We start from the raw sequence: 19987 nt of genomic DNA, 5'->3' as shown, positions 1-19987 counted from the left end.
ATTGGCCATGCTTTATTTTCGTCATTGTGCTCTGCAGAAGAAGGCCCGTGACGAGGGCAGTTTGTATTCACAAGCCTGTGATGGCAGTGCCTCCCCGGTGCTTTAAACAGCGCTGTGTAATCTCGCTCATTAGCGTGATGGCTGTTTGTTATTGCACAGAGGATTTGTTTTCGGGACAGTATCGGGGTTAACATGCGGGGCATTATGAGCTCCTCCGGCCATTGAACGGGATGGCTTTTAAATGCGCGGTTCTTTGCGGAGGGAGAGTCCTGCAGGGTTGAGCTGTCGCTGCATGGCCTCTGCGTTTTAGTGGGTGGCCATTAGCGGATCCTGGTGCTGATGCTGCAGCGCGTGCGAGTGTTGCTAGGCAGCCATGCAGCGCGCGGGTGGAGGGGCGGAGAAGGCTAACAAAAACGACAACGATATTGTTCATGCACGTCGAAATATGGAGCTGTAGATGCACAATATGTTGCCCTGCACTCGCGTGACTATATGATCGATACGTCTGTCCTCCGTTTCCTTCCCCATGTGATTCAGTGTTGATGGGACTGTATATGGTAATCTCCCCCCATCATTCATACTAAAAAGATCTTGGGATAGAAACTGATTATACATTGCAATAAGGCGTGTCCTAGATCAATTAAAGGATGTCTGCGTTTTAAAACACCTTAATATAAGTTTGTAGTTATTGAACCTCAAACATGCTGAAAGGAAGATAAACAAACATGATTGGGGGATATGTACCTCTCTGACCAAAAGCAGTTTTTTCATTTGCGCCTTTCTTAAATGTTTTGTATATTTTGCTACTGTTTATTTACATTGAGATGGAAGCCAAATGTCCAATTTGAGACTAAATCTAAATGTATTGTACCACTACACCATTCATGCATGTCCATCTTATATATGCTGCACTTATAGAAAGCACTCCGTCTGCATGATGTTTAAAATTAATTTAGTTTTGGGCCATAATAATTTATTTTAGTGGAGGCTTAACTTAGTGTGTTGTGTTCGGCAGGGATATTAGATTGAAAGTCCTTTTTAATTGAAATTGTGGCATGTATGTGAACAAAATTTACATAAACCATCAAAAAATATGGTTCAGTCATCCTCTTTTTAAGGTAGATGAGGCCAAAGATCTCACAGTTTACACTCTGGTAAAGGTAAACGCAACACATATTATTTGTTGAATATTTATTAAACTAAACATAACTGCAGTTCTTCTTTTGCTGTTTGATACGAACGAAATGGCAGCTTTCCTTCTTCCTGGGATTCAGCAAGATCACAGTGAGACTAAAGATAACAGGAAGTGATGTCGGGCCAACAGCCAGATCTATAGCTGAACATTAAAGATGTAGATTAGAGGTGTAATTTTTCTCAAAATATGATATTATTATAATATAAATGTAATATTGTGCCTACAAATCATACAGCCTTAAGAAAATACATTTGTTTGTTACATATATGGGGGGGAGAAACTTTTTCAATGTAAATGTTAACAATGATTTAAAAATGACCATGACCTACCAGGTTAAAATAAATAATTGTGATTAGATTTGTTTTCCACCATTTTATTTCAGCCTAGCCAGATCTCTACGTCTCCCCTTAGTCATTAGGACCATCCCAAGAGAGAGAGAGAGCGCGAGAGAGAGCGAGACTCTTTCTGTCTGCTGCCTGCCAGCAGCTGGGTCCCTCTACCCCCAGAGGCAGAAACACTCTGAACCAACCTCTATTATGAGACAATAGGAGAGAGCCGCTCTCAAATTTAGGCTTTTAGAGAAAGACTGCTGGTCCTAATTTTAAGATCAGCGACTTTGTTTAAACCGTTACTTGGATATATTTGAATGAACATATATACATATCTGTGTGTGAGTGCATACAACCAACAACTGACCATCAAATCACAATGAAAACCCCATTTATTTGAAAAGTAAATACCTTAGTTTTATTACTAAGTTGAACACAGCAGCTCTTTCTTTATTATTAAAACAAGACAACATAATGATCATATGTCGGTGTATGATTTTGGAGTTTTGTTATTCCTTTAAAGAGCTGATGTTGCTGTTTCAATGCTTTTCAGTGCAGGCAGCCTGGCGTCATCGGGATAAAAGTGCACAGTTCATCCAGAAACTCCATTAAAGGTTTAGTCATCTGTCCGAGTTTCTTGTGTGCAAATCAAAAATGTGCTATTTAGAAAAGCACATGGATTGCTTTTGTGCTGTTGGAGGGAGTGAGCATCTTTTAAAAGCTCGCCCTGGAAGCCAGAGACATGAGGGATGGGAATCGACGACGCATGTGATTACAGATCCACATAATAGTTATGTTACAGTTATTCAATTTATCAAGTGAGCGACTAATCAAGTCGGTCAATGAGATGTAGCAGAGAGAGAGGGTGTGGTGTGTCTGGGACCTTATCTGCTCCCTGCAGCACTGTGTAAGTGTGTGTGTGTGTGTGTGTGTGTGTGTGTGAGAATCGGGGAGTGGCTTCTCTGAAGATCCTTACGGTAACTCTTTACTCTTGCTCCAGTTACAGAGCCGCATCACTTGCTAACTTCCTGTTACTGGTTCTGACGCTGCATGTGAGCCCTGCTAATGCTTCATTTTCTATAGCGCTGCACTTCCACCGGCCAGTGCCCTGAGGAATACAGCATGCTTAATGTGAGGGTAGGTTTTTCCTCTTAATGCTGCCATTATAAAAATACAAGGAAATCCAGGCTTGATGTGCACTCCAATACGCTGTTTATTTTTGCACTCAAATGCAAGATGCAAACGGATTTACATGGGTTTGAATTGTACATGAGTAAGAATATTGATTGAACTGACAATTTGTTCATTATTTGATCGTCTTTACTGGATCTCTCCATAGCTTAGGCTGATGTGCACCACCTGATCCCAGATCAGGGCTTTTGTGCACTCCTGGAAGCGTAGGCAGCCAGATTAAACAATTTACTGCTCACTGCACTTCTCCCATCTTCAAATGTACTCCGATGTTTTTAGAATAAGCCAGCAACTTTCATCTGAACAGGTTTTTGGCTGCTGCTTTAGAATCATACGGCTCGTATAATTTGAATAGTTTTATTTGTTTGAACCTTTTTGTAATGTCTTTTAAGCTATTATTTTCAACTGTGACCACTCAGTTAATTAAAAATGATGAAAGGGAGGAATTGAAACTTTTTTTCACAATACAAACTGTCCTTTTAAAAAATTAAAAACAACAACAACAATCCATGATGGAACAACACTGGCAAGAGAAAGCTCAACACTTGCAGCTTGTTGTGTGTTTGCCATGAATTGCTCCAATATTCCAATAAGCCGGGATATGCGCTATTTCCGATGTGTTTCTGGCTTTATGATGTATTATGATGTTGATCTGCAGACTGTCCACATGTCTTTGGGCAAGACACTGAACCCAATACAACAATTGACTAAAAAGTTCAATTAATAAATAAATATTGTCACCCTTTCTTTCCAGTTATCCCCACCCACTCCTGGCTTTAAGACACCCACTGCAATACGTAGAAGATGAGCAAGTCCCCCTCCCCCAAAGGCACCCCGGTGCAGCGCAGCCCCAGTGATGGGGTCCCTGAGGGCCTCCCGTCTCCTCAGCAATCCACACCCAGCTCCGGACCCCAGCATAAGAAACACATCTCCAGCCTTCTTCAGAGTCCGGTGAGCTGTCTGTTTGTCAGCGTGTGAATGCTTTAATGTCTCAGTCTTTTTTCTTCTCTGTCTCCTCTCCTCTAAATGAGTTTATCTCCTCACATTACAATGAATCTGTTCTCAAATGCTACTTGACAGCTTGGCCTGCAGCTGCTCGTACATATGTGTGGGAGGCTGCATGACGCTGAAGAGGAGAGGGTGACCATGAAGTGAAAGGATGGATGGAGAGAGGCTGACTCATTAAATATGTTTACTCGCCCCTGTAGTGCAGGAGTGTTTATCACCCGTCAATTTGTATGTGTCAATAGCATCTTTCAACGTTTTTTTGGGGGGGGGGGAAATGAGACAATTCAGGATTCGCCAAAAACAGAAATGTTCAACTCCTACACATTGAGTATTATTATGAAACTGAAATTATTTGTATTGCGTGTTCGACGTATTAATATCTGTGTTTGTGTGTGTAGTCGTTCAGAGAGGAGCTGGATGTGCTGATCCAGGAACAGATGAAGAAGGGGGGCAGCTCGTCCAACCTATGGGCACTGAGGCAGCTGGCTGATTTCATGGCCTCACATGGCTCCCCAGCCGCTCTGCCCGTCTCCCCTTCTAGTACGTGCTGAACACTAAACAACTTCATAATATGCTGCATATACTGTAACTAACTTATAGGCCCGGTATTATTTATTTATTCTATTACACACTGACTCGGGCATCATGGGACTGGTGGCAGAGAAAGATGGGCAGGCAGTGTCAATGACAAAGTTCAAACTAATGAAGTGTTTGTATTTTTTATTGTTCAACTTAAAACTTAATTCTGCAGCTCCCCTAAAGATTGTATCATGATTAAGAATATAACCAGTGCATTATATACAAACACTATTATTAGGAATCATGAGAAAAATGTGCCGTAAAAGTATCGGGAGAGTGTAGACGACAAGTTTTACGACGGACGATATTTAACAGAGAAAACTGTCACAATGTATTTGTGTAATTGTTTCTTTAGCGTTAAAGGTCTTGAACACACACACAGATGTTTTAATTTATTCTAGCTGCCTAGACCTCTACTCAGCCTTAGGTTTTTTGATGCAGAGGATGATATGAGGTTGCCAAAGTCCATGTACCAATAATATTGGTAAAAGTTAAAGTTGCGCTATCAATTCTGTCTTCCTTGTTGAAATGTGTCCCTTTGAAAAGAACCTCATCTCTTGTGTCTGCAGAGCCTCATCTCTACTGTTCTCTCTACTCTGCCTTTCTCCCACAGACATGATGATGGTCACACCCATCAATGACCTGCAGAGCTGGGAGCCGGGCAGCATGGTGAAGGGGGAGAGGTTGATGCGCTGCAAGCTGGCTAGTGTCCATCGCCTGTTTGACCTGTATGGCTGGGCCCAGATCAGCCGCACCTGTCTCACTGTCAGTGCAAACACCTTTTCACATTACATTCCTGACTTAGACTGTTTTCCAAATGGCATGCTTTTTATTTTTTCTTACCGTACATACTGCCCTTACAAAGTACGCACTGAGACATTCAACCTCATCGTAACATTGAACTTTGACTCTCTTGTTCATATATCCGCTGCACAAAGGAATGTGTGTGAGAATAACAAAAACAGCATGCTGCAAAATGCGACCGAAATTGTGCGACATACTAAATATTTTTCTGGCCTATTAATTCGTATGGTAGTATGAGTATTAAAATGCGCAGATTGTTTTCTTCCTTTTGTTGTGAGGGAGAAGACATACTTACTGACAAGATGTTTCCATCATGTCGGTGCTCGGTACAAAGATTTGTAAATGGTAAATGGACTGTACTTGTACAGCGCTTTTTACCACACATTTATCCACTGATGGCAGGGGCTACCATGCAAGGGCTAACCACACACCCATTCACACGCCGCCCAAGGACACATCAACATGGAGTAGCGGAGATGGGGATCAAACCCCCAATCCTCTGATTGAAGGACGACCCTGCTCCTCCACTGAGCCACAGACTATATAAGATCACCTTTGTTTAGCAGTAATCTGTGGAAGGCTATCTAATACGTGGAAATAACTGAGTTGATCAGGTTGTTTGTGCGATACATGCGAGAAGTAATCCAGTAATCTGTCGATTTAGTTCAACCACAAAATTACCATTTGCACATAAAATACTCACCCCGTGTTTCCTTAAATTCTTGAAGAAAACAAAAATTTCCGTGCCTTCACAGTGAATGAAGAATCAATAAACATACAAAAGTGAGAAAGATGAATGGTAAGTAAATGGAAGCTGCGATTTAACAACAGCAAAAAAGTAACGAAACATCCTTTTACAAACTCTGGCAGTAAAATCCAAGTCTCATTTATCCAGTGGTCTGCTCCCCTTTTCCCAAACGCATGCATCTTCATTAAAACCTTCCTCCTTAAAACACGCATCAATGGCCTCATGCAGGCGCCACTCGTTCGAACGAGTCAAAATTGTTTTCAGTAGTAAGGTGTTAGCAAAGATGCATGTTTGGGAAGTACTGAGTATCCGACTGGAGAAACAATATTTGGATTATACGGCACGAGTTGTGCCCAAATGTTTGGCTGTTGTTGAACACGACCGCCATTTATTTAAATTCTTCGCAACGTTTCTCTGTTTTTTTAATTCTTTGTTCCTCGTATAGTCATGCCAGATAAACAAAGTTTTCTTAAAGAATTCAAAGTAACGCAGGGTGAGTAATTGATGAAGTGTTCCTTTAACGCACGTTAGGGTTATTTGCAAATATGAATAGAGAAAAGCGGTTCATTTATTTATTCACAAAATCAACATAATCAACTCAATGTTTCCGTTTCCATACATTTGAAGACGTTTGAATTTAAACACAGCGGATATTTAAGAGAAATGTTTTTCACACAACAACATATTATCTTCGATTAGCATCTCTTCCATCATCTGTCTTCAGTAACGCTCCTCTTCCTCCCTGACAGCTGCGTGTCAGTAAAGAACAGGAACACTTCTTGGTGCTTCCAGACGGCCTGGCCTACAGCGAGGCGACTGGATCCAGTCTGGTGAGTAAGACATATCACAGCCATGATGACGGTCACACTCACATACTCAGTGGCCATTTTATTAGGTACAGCTGTAAGGGCTTATAAAGATGGTGTTTTACTGGACTACATTATAATGAGAGGAGCAGAATATTAGAAATGCCTAATGCGGTTCAGTACAACACCATCACAGTATGACAGTCTCAACATTATAGGCATCTCAAATGTAGACTTTAGAACTGAACAGTTGTATTGGATCGCATTAGATCAAACGTGTACCTAATAAAGTGGCCACTGAGGGTATGTTGACATGGCTGTTTATGGAAAAGTGCACGTAGCCCTCTGATGTTACTGATATGATGCTATTCTTTTTAATTGCATTTTAATTATATAATTGAGCCAAAATCTACTTTCATGCACAAGCGTTTTAAAACCGCTTTCATGTGGTATCCAGGTAAAGGTGAATATCCTGGGTGAGATGGTGGAGAGAGGTAGCACCAACCTGGGCGTGGACACTGAGAAGTTCAGCCTGCACTCCGCCATCTACTCGGCCCGGCCAGATATTCGCTGTCTGCTTCACCTCCACACGCCGGCCTCTGCCGCGGTGAGTCAGCCTGGGAGTCCTGTTTAGAGGAGACACCGTTGCACTTCCACTGGTCACATCCAGCGACACATGGATACGAGTAATAACACTTCATACTCTTAAGATACTTCATATTTTAGAGTTTGGTATCATTCGCCTGTTACATGACCTTTGCTGCCAAAACTGACAGCCAACCCTTCTACAGGTTTCAGCAATGAAGTGCGGCCTCCTGCCACTGTCCCATGAGGCTCTGCTGGTCGGTGATGTGGCTTATTTCAACTACAACGGAGTCATGGAGGATGAGGAGGACAGAGTGGAGCTGCAGAAGAGCCTGGGGCCGACCTGTAAGGTGAGTCGACCACCAGGGAAAAGGTCTGTGTGTTTCATTGCCCGGTCACTGCTCCCGTTCAGCCCACATTCAGTTTTCTGAATGAATGAATGAACAAACGACACAAAGGTTTTTGCTCTTACCCTGGATTAATTACTGAAGCTGTTGCTGCTGCTTAGAGGCTTAACTTTGGGAGTTGGTCTTCGCGTGACTTCTCGTTCTGCAGGGACATTTCTCAATAACCGGCAGCTGTTTTAAAATAGAAATAATGAGGGCGGTTTTCATTGCTGTGTAAAGGTTGATGTCATGATGTGTAGGTTCTGGTGTTGAGGAATCACGGCATCGTGGCTCTGGGGGAGTCTGTGGAGGAGGCTTTCTACTCCATCTACCACATCCAGGCTGCCTGCCAGATCCAGGTAGTTCTCGCACTCACACACTCATGTTTTCATCACTTTTGACTGTAATTGTGCCAGCAGCTCTGCACTGCAGTATAATACACTAGAGAAGTACTGCGTGCCAAAGACACCCTGCAGTAATCCTATAGGACCAATAGTGGCCTGTAGAAAGCACACATGTGACTGTAATTTCATTGAGGTTGATGTGTTGAATTAAAAAAAAAAATGTGTGAGAAGAAAATTAGCTCAGTCACTTTTTCCTCAATTAGAAATTGCCAAAGAGAAGCTGCAGCTTGTTCTAAAACTTGTTTTTTTTGCCAGGTGTCAGCTTTGTGCTGTGCCGGTGGTGAACATAACCTGATTCTGCTGGACCGGACCACCCATAAACCCAACATGGCCGGCACCGTGGGCTGGGCTGGCTCCACCTTTGGACCCCTGCACAAGAGCCGCATCGGGGAGCACGAATTTGAGGCCCTCATGAGAACCATGGATAACTTGGTACGGAGCAGTTATACTAAATAGAAACATGTTTACAGCCATGATTGAGGATTCATTATTTAGATTTTGTTAAAGGGCCACTCCACCAAACTTTACACACAACGTTCTGTTTACTGGTTATGAAGATTACAATACAGTTTATGAACAGTGTGTGTGTGTGTGTGTGGTGCGAATACCCCGTCTTGCGGGGGTAAAAAGCTGATTACACAGTCCCATTGCTTTTTATGTGTGTGAGTAAGTGAGTGAGTGAGTGCTAATTTCTTTTAGAAAATACCAAACGGTTGTTTTGAGGAAAACAAACTATTATCAGGCCGCTCTGCTTCTAGGGAAGCACTGATGCGATTTCTTTCAGTCCTGGTACCGATAGATGGGCTTCAGGTATCAAATGCAGACACTGGGTTAGGGTTCGTGGTCAAATACTTAAACAGGAATTTCAATTCCATTATGAAATTATTCATTATTAGTTACTAAACTAAGAAAACAAAATATAAATATTAAGTCACATACTATTACAAAGCGGGAAATACCTCCAAACAGCTGACATGTTTATCTCCCTCAACTACGCGGCCTACCGTATGCTTGTATATCCAGACAAAAAGAATGGATTTAATGGATCGGCCCATTGTCACCAATACCCAGCTATTTGAGTCAGTATATCGGCCCAATATCAATATCCGATCGGTTCATCCCTATCCTCTACCCACACAAGGGAATACAAGTTTTGTAGCAGCGCTCACTGAATTTGTGTTATATGATCAATCAGTATTTGTAATCCTCTCACAACCGGCTTGCTAAGGAGAATCTTTCCTGTCTCTACCATCTTTCGTTCATCATGTGAACGCAGCATAAGAGCTGTGACAAATACTTTCCTGTAGTGACTGCACAAAAAAAAGCATAATAGCCTTCCTGTGGTTTGCTGATGGAAAACTATTGATGGAAAGAAGCAGCAGGAAATGTTCAGTTTGCATCAGCAATAACTTAACAGCAACTAAAACCCACAGAGGCTACTGAAGACCTTTCTGACTAGATGTTACTCTGGGGTCACCTACACAATCCCAGACATCAGACGTTAAAGGTTTGAGTTGCATGAAAAGATTGACATAAACATGGACACTTTAAACTGTCCATTGAATAGAAAGCCGGCCAGCCGTCAGTTAGCCTAGCTTAGCATAAAGACTGGAAACGGGGAACCGGCTAGCCTGGCTCTGTCTGAAGGAAACAAGCTCCTCTAAAGCTCATTAAGACTGAGTTGCAACAACAAGGATTTATTTTCAACCAGACATAAATCATGTTTTAACTTTAAATCATGTTGCACCAAAATCTTAAAATTATAAAAGAAGAAATACAAACCTGCTTAGTTTTTACTCTAAATTCTTTAAACTCTAAACTCCCATTTAAAATGTTGTCCAGTATTATTTTTTAAACTTACACTTTAAGATTTAAGTTTTAAATCAGCTGCCCTTTTTTTTTTTTTTTAGATGGATTGGGCCAAATAAGTACACCAAAGACAGTTAAAGGACAGACTTAACCCATTTGAGTTTACTGATGATGATGATCCGAGATATGTGAAACTGTGATGTAGCTGAACAGGAAGATTTTCCTCCCTGTGACATGTTTTCATTCTTTGTGTCATGTTGTCTGTTCTGGACATATTATGTGGCTATTGTATTTGGCTCTATTTAATAAGCCAACGGGTTTTTCTCAAATGGGCAGAAATTAGGACTTCTTGGCTCTGCAGAGAACGTTGGTAATATTTTGATAGAAGGCTATACAGTATATATGTATGTGTATACAATGACACAGCGGGTAGAGGACTACAGTATTGCAAGTTTAACATGACATGGTGCAGCAAAAGTGTTCCACAGCTTTGGAAAAGTAACTGCTTTCTGCATTATTCTGTCAACCAAACGGTGAGTTGGAGCATCCCCCTCTTCTGCTGATTTCCAGGGCTACCGTACAGGCTACGCCTACCGATTCCCTGTGCTGCTGGAACGGACTCGGACGCGGAGGGAGGTGGAGGTGCCCGCAACCGCCACGGCTTTCCACCAGTTTGATGACGATGGAGTCCACCCGGCTCTGAGGCAGCAACCTTTTGCTCAGCGCCAGCAGCAAGAGAGGACTCGATGGCTCAACACCCCCAACACCTACCAAAAAGTCAGCCAGGAGCAAGCCAGCCCGGGACATCAGCGAACCACTGTGAGGCTCCGGAAATCATTACTTTTCATTTATTGAACCAATTACGCCATAGGAGTTAAGGAATCGCCAAAAAATCTGGTGCACGGTCCTAGCAGCAATCGAAATACATGCATAACTGCAATACTTGTGCAGATAATACTCACAATATTGTGCGCACTGTGATATGCAGGTATAAAAAAATATAGGGAGCAGAGGGATCAGAACAAAGAGGGAGGATAAAGTGAGCAGTGAGGAGGGAAGGAGGAAAAGCCTTGAAGATGATGACTCATGTAAGGAGGAAGCAGACACAGAAAGAGTCGTAAACTCACCATCTAACTGATGATTTGAAAAGAAATGGCTTATTTGTGATGTGCATTCAATCATGGATATATTTCTGTACACTGAAGAATTAGTTTCATCATCTCTATTCCCCTCGGAGAAAAGATAAAGCAGAGCTGCAGTGACGAGTTGTTTAGAGCCGAAAACAATATGAGGTGGATTGTCTTAGATCAGTGGGAGGAACTTGGCTCTCCCGTTCTGTTTCCTCTCCTCCTCCGTCCTCTCTCTCTTCTCTGCATTGCAGAGGAAAGCCTGCTGCCCTGTGATGACTACTGCAGTGCAGAGTCTTCCCTCTGGTGGACAAACATCCACATTATCAAAGCTGCTTGATTACAAACATCATTTTTAAGAAAGAAAGTGACTAAATAACACATGCTGTGCGGGATCTTCTACTTTTTTGACATATTCAGTCAGAAACTGCTAATTTGTCTTTTGAAGTTTGGTATTTTTGGTTTGTTATATGTTCAAATAAAAGAAAACAAAAAGAAAAGTTAAACAATAACTTAAGAAAATGCACAGGTGGCTTGGAAAGAAACCCCTGTGACCTTGTGAAAGAAAAGAAGGAAAAACAGGATTACATTAACACATATTTGTTGTACTCTTCTCATAACATGTTATACATTGTTTTCTACACCATCAAGAGGAGTTTTTTAAGATATTTTTTAAATAGCAGAATTGAGGAGCAAGACTGCTGAGTGAAAACTTTCCACGGCAAGTTCTGACGATATAGAACTTAAACAGATCTGGTGTGATGACATGGATTATGAGATATTGTTTTTGATGTTGGCTGTCTTTCCTTTAGTGGTTGAAAGAGATGACACAGGCCGGCAGCACAGCCATCAAGATAGAGAACCAAAACCAGTTTGTGCCTCTTTTCACCAACCCGCGAGAGGTGATCGAGACGCGAAACAAGGTGACGTCTTGCTTTTGGCCTATTCTGTCTCCCTTAATTCCTATATTTGCCGTCCGCATAGTGTCGCATGAAAAATGTTATACAATAATTGTTATATTCCTCAGATCCGACAGCAGAATCGTCAGGACATGAAGACAGCCGGACCACAGTCTCAGGTCCTCGCCGGCGTCATAACAGTTGACAGCCCTCCGGTAAACTGCTTGTCTGACTTCTGCCTTTTTCACTCTCTGTCCTCCTCTTCATCTGCAGCATTAAAAATGATGATTTTGTCTCGGCTTGTCTCTTAGTCTCCAGTCAGCCCACCTAATGTCCCACCAGAGCCAGAACCTCCTAACCCCTTTAACCAGCTGACAGACCAGGAGCTGGAGGAGTACCGCAAGGAGGTGCAGAAGAAACAGGATGGAGGGACCAATGGTATGCATCATTCAATTCTCTCTATTTAGATTGTTAACCATACAGAGACAGTACTATAACAGTCATTGTATACAGTAGATGTCTCTTTATTCTCAGGTGTAGAGCTAGATTTGTCCAAAGAGCCATTTAGATTTAGCTATTAAACATTATTTCCATATGCTGTATATGGCCAGGTATGTTGGCAAACGTTACACCTGTATGTACGCTGGTGCATTAAGGGCATTGGCGCGGAAATAAAGAAATAATTACGGAGCCGGGGGAGAGGGGATAAAGAAGATTTCCTTCTGAATTCCTGTTGCATGATTGAAAACGTTAGAAATTGTGCACATACACAACACAGCACCCTGAAGCAAACTGGATTTCACGTGTGACTGCCATGTAAACTGTGTTCCCAACACTAACTTTCTGCACAACTAAACCCTCACTGTCCTTCACTGTGTGTCTTTGTGTGTGTTTGTGCAAGTAGGGGAGGAGGTAGCAAATGACAAGGAGTCTCCCCCTGCTACCTCCCCTACAAAGGGCCCTCCGCCCAGCCCCTCTCCTCTCTCAGGTGAGGCTTGGCAGAGCGCTCACTTTCTGCCCTGCTTGCTTTGCACGCTGCGTATCTGATCAGCATTCTGCTTCAGTCCTCTCATGCTTCAAATACTCGCTACACCGCACCATATGCAGTTGGATGCTTTATGATGATTATTATGTTTTCATTTTATAAAAATATAGACACTCGAGTGAGCTGTTCTTGTCAAAAGTGCTGATCCACACTGTCAGGAGAATAAAGACAGATATTTTTTGTGTTTTTCAAAAAGTCCCACTATCATAAACAAACCTTTAAAAGATTAAGATGGGATAAAAAAAACTAATAAAATAAAATACAAAAAATGTAAAGGTAAAAATACCCTAAAGCAAATTAAATGATTAATTAAATGATTAAAAAGGTTTAAAAAGAGCATTGGAGCAGACGTAAGACGAGCAACGGGAGTAGACAGTTAATAGAAACCACAGGATCTCCCAGGTCCGTCCCTCGGTGGAGGTTATTATGGAAATCGGGTCAGTTAAAGGTACCGTCCGAAATAAAATATAATAAATAAATAACATATTTGGCAGAAGGGATTTAATTTTGGAACAAGTGGGGATGATGGGTTTGAGTTTTAAGATAGAACAGTATAACAGCACACCAATACAAAGGGTGTTTCCTTAGTGTGAACAAATAATTAAGAAATATACAAAAAGAGACAGGGTTAAGGTTATCTTTAACTTTTGAATCTCAAACTGAAGATAAAAAGCCCAATTAAAAGGTAGTTATATCATTTATCACATACCAACATTATAGGTAACATCAGGGTCCAATCAACCATTTAGGTCCAGAAACTGAAGTGAGTCTCGAGTCTGGCTCGATCATTTACGGCGGAAAATCATCTCTCGCATTCATATTTGTGGATGAATGTTTAGCAGTTTGAATAATAACTATTAGGCATTAGTACACTTATAAAACACCTCTGAGTTACAATTATAAAAGACAAAAACTTGTCTTGTGGTTTTACAGAATTTTGCAACTGAGGCTTTTAGGGGGTCTGAAGTGACAATCAAATGCTCATTCACACACACCAATGGCACAGCCTTTGAGAGCAATTTTGGGTTTGGTATCTTACCCAAGGACATACTTACATGTGGACTGGTGGAGGAGGGGATCAATAAAAGTAAATGCACATCAGACATTATTTCTGTTATTGTTAAAGTCTTTTGTCTTGGCTGTTTTTGTTTGATTTACATTTGCCACATTTCAGCCCATCTGTCTCTGTACCTACTGTTTCAGTTGTACTCTCTCCCTCTGACTGTGTGTCTGTCCCTTTCTGTGTCGCTCCACACTCATTCGTAGGGCACACTTCTGGTGCTTTGGTCTTGTCTCGCTAGTAAGTACAGAGAACGACAATTTACTTCTCATTGGGCAAGCATGTTCATCTGCATTGACATGTCTAACCATGTATTTTTGCAGCTCCGCCCAACTTAAGGCTCCCTGTCTGGTTGCTGAGTATTCAATGTTTTGCTTCTTCTTCTTTTTTCCTTGTTTTTTTTTTCCTACAAAACTTTGAGCAGAAGAGGCAAAGACCGACTCTCCAGCCATACAGAACGGAGGCGAAGAGGAGAAGCAGACCACAGAGGAACTGGAGAAAGGGATGAAGGCTCTTTCAACCAACGACACCTCCTCCCCACCCGCCGCTCAGCCCCCGAAACCACAGGGCGGCACCCCAGAGGGCTCGCCCTCCAAGTCCCCAACCAAGAAGAAGAAGAAGTTCAAGCCACCGTCGTTCCTGAAAAAGAGCAAGAAGCAGAAAGAGAAAGCGGAGACCTGAAGGCGTTCAGAAGCCCCTGACCTTGGTGAAATACTACTGTGAAACAGTTCTTTGTGTATGACGGAGTAGCGGATGATTTATCCACTTCAGATGTAGTCAAACAGTCAGTTAAGATGTCATTCACACACACTGAAGGTGTACTAAATTGACTAGCAACTATTTTACTGTAACACTGGTAATCACTGATTTGATCTAAGTGGCGGTTCGTCTTAGAAAACACTGACAATTATTTTCACAAACTATTTGACCCAGGTCAGATACAAACCAACATGTTGACGCTTGTCTCTCTCACACACACACATGCAGTCTTGTATTACTTGCATCTTATTTTCACCTTCTGTGCTATCAAACCATTACTTAACTTCACTGTAGAGGCATTCAAACACGTTCCTTTCTGCAAAAGGGATTACTCGTGTGATCTTGTGCACTTGCCGCTCAGAATTTGTTTTATACCTTTCTTTTTTATTTTATCCACAATTTTGCAAGACATGGTGGAAATTGAAGTCCCCTTGAATTATGCACCCCTTATCCACATATAGGCACTTGACATTTGTATATTGACATTCTAATATGTTGCATTTTTAATCATCATAAGCATCTTCTAGTCATGATTTGGTTCTAATTATCAGATAGATGTTGCAGGTTTGCTATGTGAGCACAGTTGCAGTACATGTAGAAATATATTAATAACTACTTGTTGTGCTCTTCTGAATGCTGGTTCTGTGTAAAACTATCAGCCTAGTGACGTTATTACAGCAGTGAAGGACACGGAAAAAGAAAGCAGGGGAAAATATGTTGGCTCGCAACAAAATACAAACGCTAATAATGCCTCTATTACCCAAAACAATTTGTTGCTTGCCAATGCAGTGTGAAACCCAGTAATGGAAGATACTAATGGTACTAAACATTCCGATTTTCTCATTTTCTTTTAAATGTATGTGTGCAAAATACCTCCTAACAGTTGTAATTACTTTTTGTTTTAACCAGTAGCTGTTATCAAAATGCTGATGTGTGATGTTTGCCCATGGTTTTAATTTATTTTATATTAGAATGTATAAGTGAGTGTTGCAAGGTTACCATGTATCAGTCATTAAAGATCAAGTTTGATTTTAAACCAACTGGACATCTAGTTTGTCTATCTTTTTCTCCTTTGAAGTCAAGGTTCTGTTACTACCGTATTTATTTGAACAACTAATATACAATATGAATTTATATAGCATAACATATGTTTCTATATTTACAGATATTTCATTATCAGTCTAAGTACTATAATATATTGATAACACTAATACTACTACTCATTATTAGTCGGTGCCTCTGGGTGGTACTAATGCGCACACAGGTGAAACACTGACGGCTCTCCTCCGCACCGCTAGGGGGCGCTCTTCTGAAGAAACGTCACCGGAAGCTCGCGACCAAAAGAGACAACAGAAGAGCCTGACTTCGGAAGCAGCCATTGATCCAACGAAATACACTTGTTTCTCGGCTCAAATTAGTTTGTTTCTACGACTACGTCGATTTTACATTTGATTTAATAGGAAAATGGGAAGGAGTCGGAGTCGAACTCCTCCAAGACGAGGTAAGAAACCAAAAGGAAGTTGGCTAATTTAGTTAACGTTAACACTACGTATGGTCAGCTTGTGACGATGTTTGATCGTATTTTCACGGAGAGAACGATATTCATGTTCATATGATAATGAACGGGTTTCCTTTCCGTCATGACTTTACATGTTATAGTGTGACTCGTGTAAAGCGTCATTGTCGCCTTTCTAGTTACACAAAGTTCAAGATGTTTTGCCGAATTCATTGTAGGTGCATTTCTGAAGCTGTAATTTATATTGGACTGGTTTTGTAGTTGGAACTTTCAACTGTTTTTTTGAGCATATTAAGTGTGTAATTAACAAGTGGCAGAGCCTGAAGAGCTTAACCTTTCTGGACTCTGATTAGGCCAGTACACGTGGTACCAGGTCAGATATATTCAATAAACCTTATTTCTGCATCCCTGATTGATATCATGTTATCTCGGGTTTATCTGACACCAAAGACCGGTGGTGATGTTTTGCCTCATGGCAGATATTTAAATGATGTCTTTGCAAAAAAAAACTGGTTACAAAACTCATTTGGAATGGTGCCAATTACATTTGTACATGCATCAGGTGTAGCCTGTTTTTAAAACTGAGGAGAAGCTCTTAAATTCACTGTACTGTTCAGAATAATGTTAATACGTGGACGTCAATATGCCCTGTTAATATCCACCAGTTTAATGTGATCTTTACTCCTTTCCAGCAGAGAGAAGGCGCTCCCGCTCAACTTCCCGTGAACGTGAGCGAAAGCGAAGAGAAAGGGATCGCTCTCGTTCTCGAGATCGGGATCGAGAGAGGAGGAGAAGTCGCTCACGATCTCCTCACAGGAGACGTTCAAGGTGAGTTAACACCTTCTCTTTGCTCAAAGGTATTATATGTACACACACACACACTTATGGCTGCAGTCATTCCTTTTATGCTATCCTGCTGCAAAAATATTTCCTAAATGGTAAAGTTTTAGTGTATGTATACTGCCACCAAATATCAATCTAGTGAATTGTCACAGAAAATGAGTGTTTAGCGTGCACATTTGGTACTCTTTGCCCTGTTGAGAACAAGCACATGTATTTGCAAGCTTTAATAGACTTACACAAATCATAAACAATATTAATCCCTTTAAGGTGCTGAAGTTTCTGACCTCATTAGTTGTGGTAACTCGTCCTGAGGCCGTTTAACAACCATGTTCCCTCTGCAGGTCTCCCCCGAGACGTCATCGCTCCTCCTCCCCCTCCCCCTCTGAGGAGCAAAAAGAGGCTACGGAAAAGTCAGCAAAGACAATTCAGATCTCGGGTATTAGAATTATTAATTTGCTATATTCACATGAATTAATGAGAAAATTCAACCTTTTCTATGCTTATGACATCAATGTTTTTGCCCAAATTCGACAGAGGAAGACATGGAGGGCAAAACAGAAGAAGAAATCGAGATGATGAAACTGATGGGATTTGGTTCCTTTAACACCAGCAAGGTAATAGCACAAGGGTGTTCTACGTTCTGCACCCACAAGGAGGTGCAGTTTATTTCAGAAGTTAATTCAACAGCTGAACTGAAGATAGGCATACTGTTGCATTTCATTCCTCCTTGTTTGGCCTGCTCCACGTACCAATTTATCACAGTTGTGCTTTAACTATCAGAGCATTATAAGACTTGCATTGTAGGTAGCTCCTGATTGTGTAGTGGTCACTATTCACATTTTCCTTTTTAACATGCTTCTTTTGATGGTATGAGGAAAGTCATGCTTCCATATTTAGCATACTTTTTTTTTTCAGGACAACAAGCCTTGATGCCCCCTCCCCCCCTAATTTACATAATGTATGGTATATGCAACTGCTGCACAGTAAAATCCTTCCAGTGGCTTCCCCTGTTTCATGCATTTCTGTGAAGCAGCTGCAGACATGTGATGTTGAAGGAAATATGGAGTTAGCCACTGAAATAAAACTCAGCAATATAGAAATACATGGGGTTACTTTTATCTGTCAAATGCAATTTGAAAACTGCCATCATGGTTTACCAACAGTGACTCATTGTATCGTCCAATCTCAACCTAATTCTGCCTGACATTTTGGCTTCATGATTATTGTAGAAGTTTTGCGAATGCTTATCTTTCAAATTTTGTTTTGTGAATTAAAGGAGCAATGGGAGTTGAGCAGAGACTACTACATTTAGTTAATATGCAATATGTTACTATTTAACTTTTATTTATAATATGTTATGTATGTGAGAAGCAGTAACGATGTTTTTTTCGAACAGGGGAGGAAAACTGATGGATCAGTCAATGCGTTCGCTATCAATGTGAGCATGAAGAGAAAATACAGGTACGTCAACAAAACAAATGTTTCTAGTTGCACAGAACTGTTTGTTGGTTGTGTAGCATCGCAACAATTGGAATTGTTTCACAAGCCCATATTTCTAATATATAATCATTTTGAAGTTATTGTCTAAACCCCGGTTTTCTGTGGTTGCTGAGTTAGTGTAAACTATTCAGTCCCCTCACAGTGAGCGCTCTCAGAATGATTCACTGTTATTGTAGCCAATCATCTCTGCAGGTGTTTCTATGCGGAGATCCTGGCTCTCCCATTGGTGCTCGATGATGTAATCTGCGAGTGTTGCGAGGGTAACAGTGATGTAATGTGTGTGTATATATATTTATTTATTTTTTAGGCAGTACATGAACAGAAAAGGTGGATTCAACAGACCTCTGGACTTCATCGCCTGAAAGTATCAGCAACTCATTGTGATACTTGAGAAGCTCATCCCCTCCATACTAGTGGATGATATTGTGCTATTTCTTGTTATTTCAAACCGGTTTTATGTTATACAACAATTGTGTATATACTGTTTTCTTTCTTTTTACAAGATAGTCTCCTACCAATACTCCGCTTTGTCGAAAAATTGATTGGAGTAACAATGCATGTCATTCTGTGTTGCTGAGGTGTGTTGTGTGTGGAGTTTTATTTGAAATAAAGTCATTTAAAAAAATGTGTCGCTGCAGTCCTGATTATGAAAAGGAAATCAAATAGTGCAATTTTGTATCTGTCATAATGTGCTGGGACAGTTCTCATATGTAGGTGTCAATGTCTTAACGCTAACGTTTAAGAATTTGTAAATTGATCAATGTGATCTTAGTACTATGGAGTCTAGCCCAACAGATAATCTAAATACTGTGTAATGTATTCTACAGTCAGAGATTTCTCTTGTTGCATTCTTGTGTGGCATACTGATGGTTTTTTTGGTATGTGTCATCAAATGGTATCTAATGTGTTCTGTATAAGGCTATATTATTAGCTGGTTAAATGTAGTCCTGGACGAAGGACGTCTTCCAGCCCATAGACACATTCCGGTTTTATTTGAGGTCCAGGTTTTTTTCCCCTGCTGTAAAATGTGCATCCGTCTCATTTTGAAGCAGCCTTTTACTGACATTTTTCGGGGAAACCAGTGAGTTAGCGCCTGCGCGAATGCATTGCTTGTGATTGGAGAAGCAAGAGACCAATAAAAAGATAACATGTGAATCTGGCCACTAGCTAAACACGGAATGAGACAAACAACACCACGGAAGCCAATCATTGCCATACACCGCGAAACAGCATGGCAGAGAGGGCGTTGTCACTTTAGCTCTTGCAAATTACGACCAATAGGTGATGAGTTTATCGGGGAGCGACCAATCACGCTTAGCGAAAGTGTACGGCAGAAACGGCGTCCATTTTGGCTCCGCGCAGTGTGCTTTCGCCAACGGAATCCAAGGACCAAA

General features: G+C 41.2%; 2 protein-coding genes across 7 annotated transcripts; both read left to right on the top strand.

The window, feature by feature from the left end:
* Positions 1–2511: 2511 nt before the first annotated feature.
* Positions 2512–15774, top strand: add2 (adducin 2 (beta)). Of its 6 annotated transcripts, none has more exons than XM_034541766.1 (16): positions 2512–2661; positions 3470–3666; positions 4122–4263; positions 4916–5067; positions 6604–6684; positions 7118–7267; positions 7452–7595; positions 7892–7990; positions 8291–8467; positions 10415–10663; positions 11784–11894; positions 11999–12085; positions 12182–12308; positions 12772–12858; positions 14182–14215; positions 14400–14494. In XM_034541766.1, coding segments are annotated over exons 2-16 (1788 nt in total). In that variant the 5' UTR covers positions 2512–2661; positions 3470–3519; the 3' UTR covers positions 14401–14494. The 6 variants fall into 6 exon arrangements, with proteins under 6 accessions (XP_034397657.1, XP_034397658.1, XP_034397654.1 ...); XM_034541767.1 differs by having other exon boundaries at positions 12775–12858; positions 14400–14493; XM_034541763.1 differs by lacking the exon at positions 14182–14215 and having other exon boundaries at positions 2512–2655; positions 14400–15774.
* Positions 15775–16067: 293 nt separating this feature from the next.
* Positions 16068–19212, top strand: snrnp27 (small nuclear ribonucleoprotein 27 (U4/U6.U5)). The gene is made up of 6 exons (XM_034541774.1): positions 16068–16235; positions 16943–17078; positions 17435–17529; positions 17628–17707; positions 18490–18554; positions 18901–19212. Exons 1-6 carry the CDS (start codon positions 16199–16201, stop codon positions 18953–18955), a joined length of 468 nt encoding a protein of 155 aa, XP_034397665.1. The 5' UTR covers positions 16068–16198; the 3' UTR covers positions 18956–19212.
* The last annotated feature ends 775 nt before the right edge of the window (positions 19213–19987 follow it).

The sequence above is a fragment of the Cyclopterus lumpus genome, chromosome 9 (assembly GCF_009769545.1).
Source record: "Cyclopterus lumpus isolate fCycLum1 chromosome 9, fCycLum1.pri, whole genome shotgun sequence".
Taxonomy (NCBI): domain Eukaryota; kingdom Metazoa; phylum Chordata; class Actinopteri; order Perciformes; family Cyclopteridae; genus Cyclopterus; species Cyclopterus lumpus.
This window is presented reverse-complemented; position numbering and strand designations above follow the sequence as displayed.

What these genes read in the sequence shown, in the direction of transcription:
- add2 (XM_034541763.1), top strand. Translation starts at nt 3,520, where the DNA reads ATGAGCAAGTCCCCCTCCCCCAAAGGCACCCCGGTGCAGCGCAGCCCC. An exon ending in ACACGCCGGCCTCTGCCGCG is followed by an intron (nt 7,268 to 7,451) that starts GTGAGTCAGCCT and finishes ACCCTTCTACAG; the next exon opens with GTTTCAGCAATGAAGTGCGG. An exon ending in CAGCCCCTCTCCTCTCTCAG is followed by an intron (nt 12,859 to 14,399) that starts GTGAGGCTTGGC and finishes AACTTTGAGCAG; the next exon opens with AAGAGGCAAAGACCGACTCT.
- snrnp27 (XM_034541774.1), top strand. Translation starts at nt 16,199, where the DNA reads ATGGGAAGGAGTCGGAGTCGAACTCCTCCAAGACGAG. An exon ending in TCGAACTCCTCCAAGACGAG is followed by an intron (nt 16,236 to 16,942) that starts GTAAGAAACCAA and finishes ACTCCTTTCCAG; the next exon opens with CAGAGAGAAGGCGCTCCCGC. An exon ending in AGCATGAAGAGAAAATACAG is followed by an intron (nt 18,555 to 18,900) that starts GTACGTCAACAA and finishes TTTATTTTTTAG; the next exon opens with GCAGTACATGAACAGAAAAG.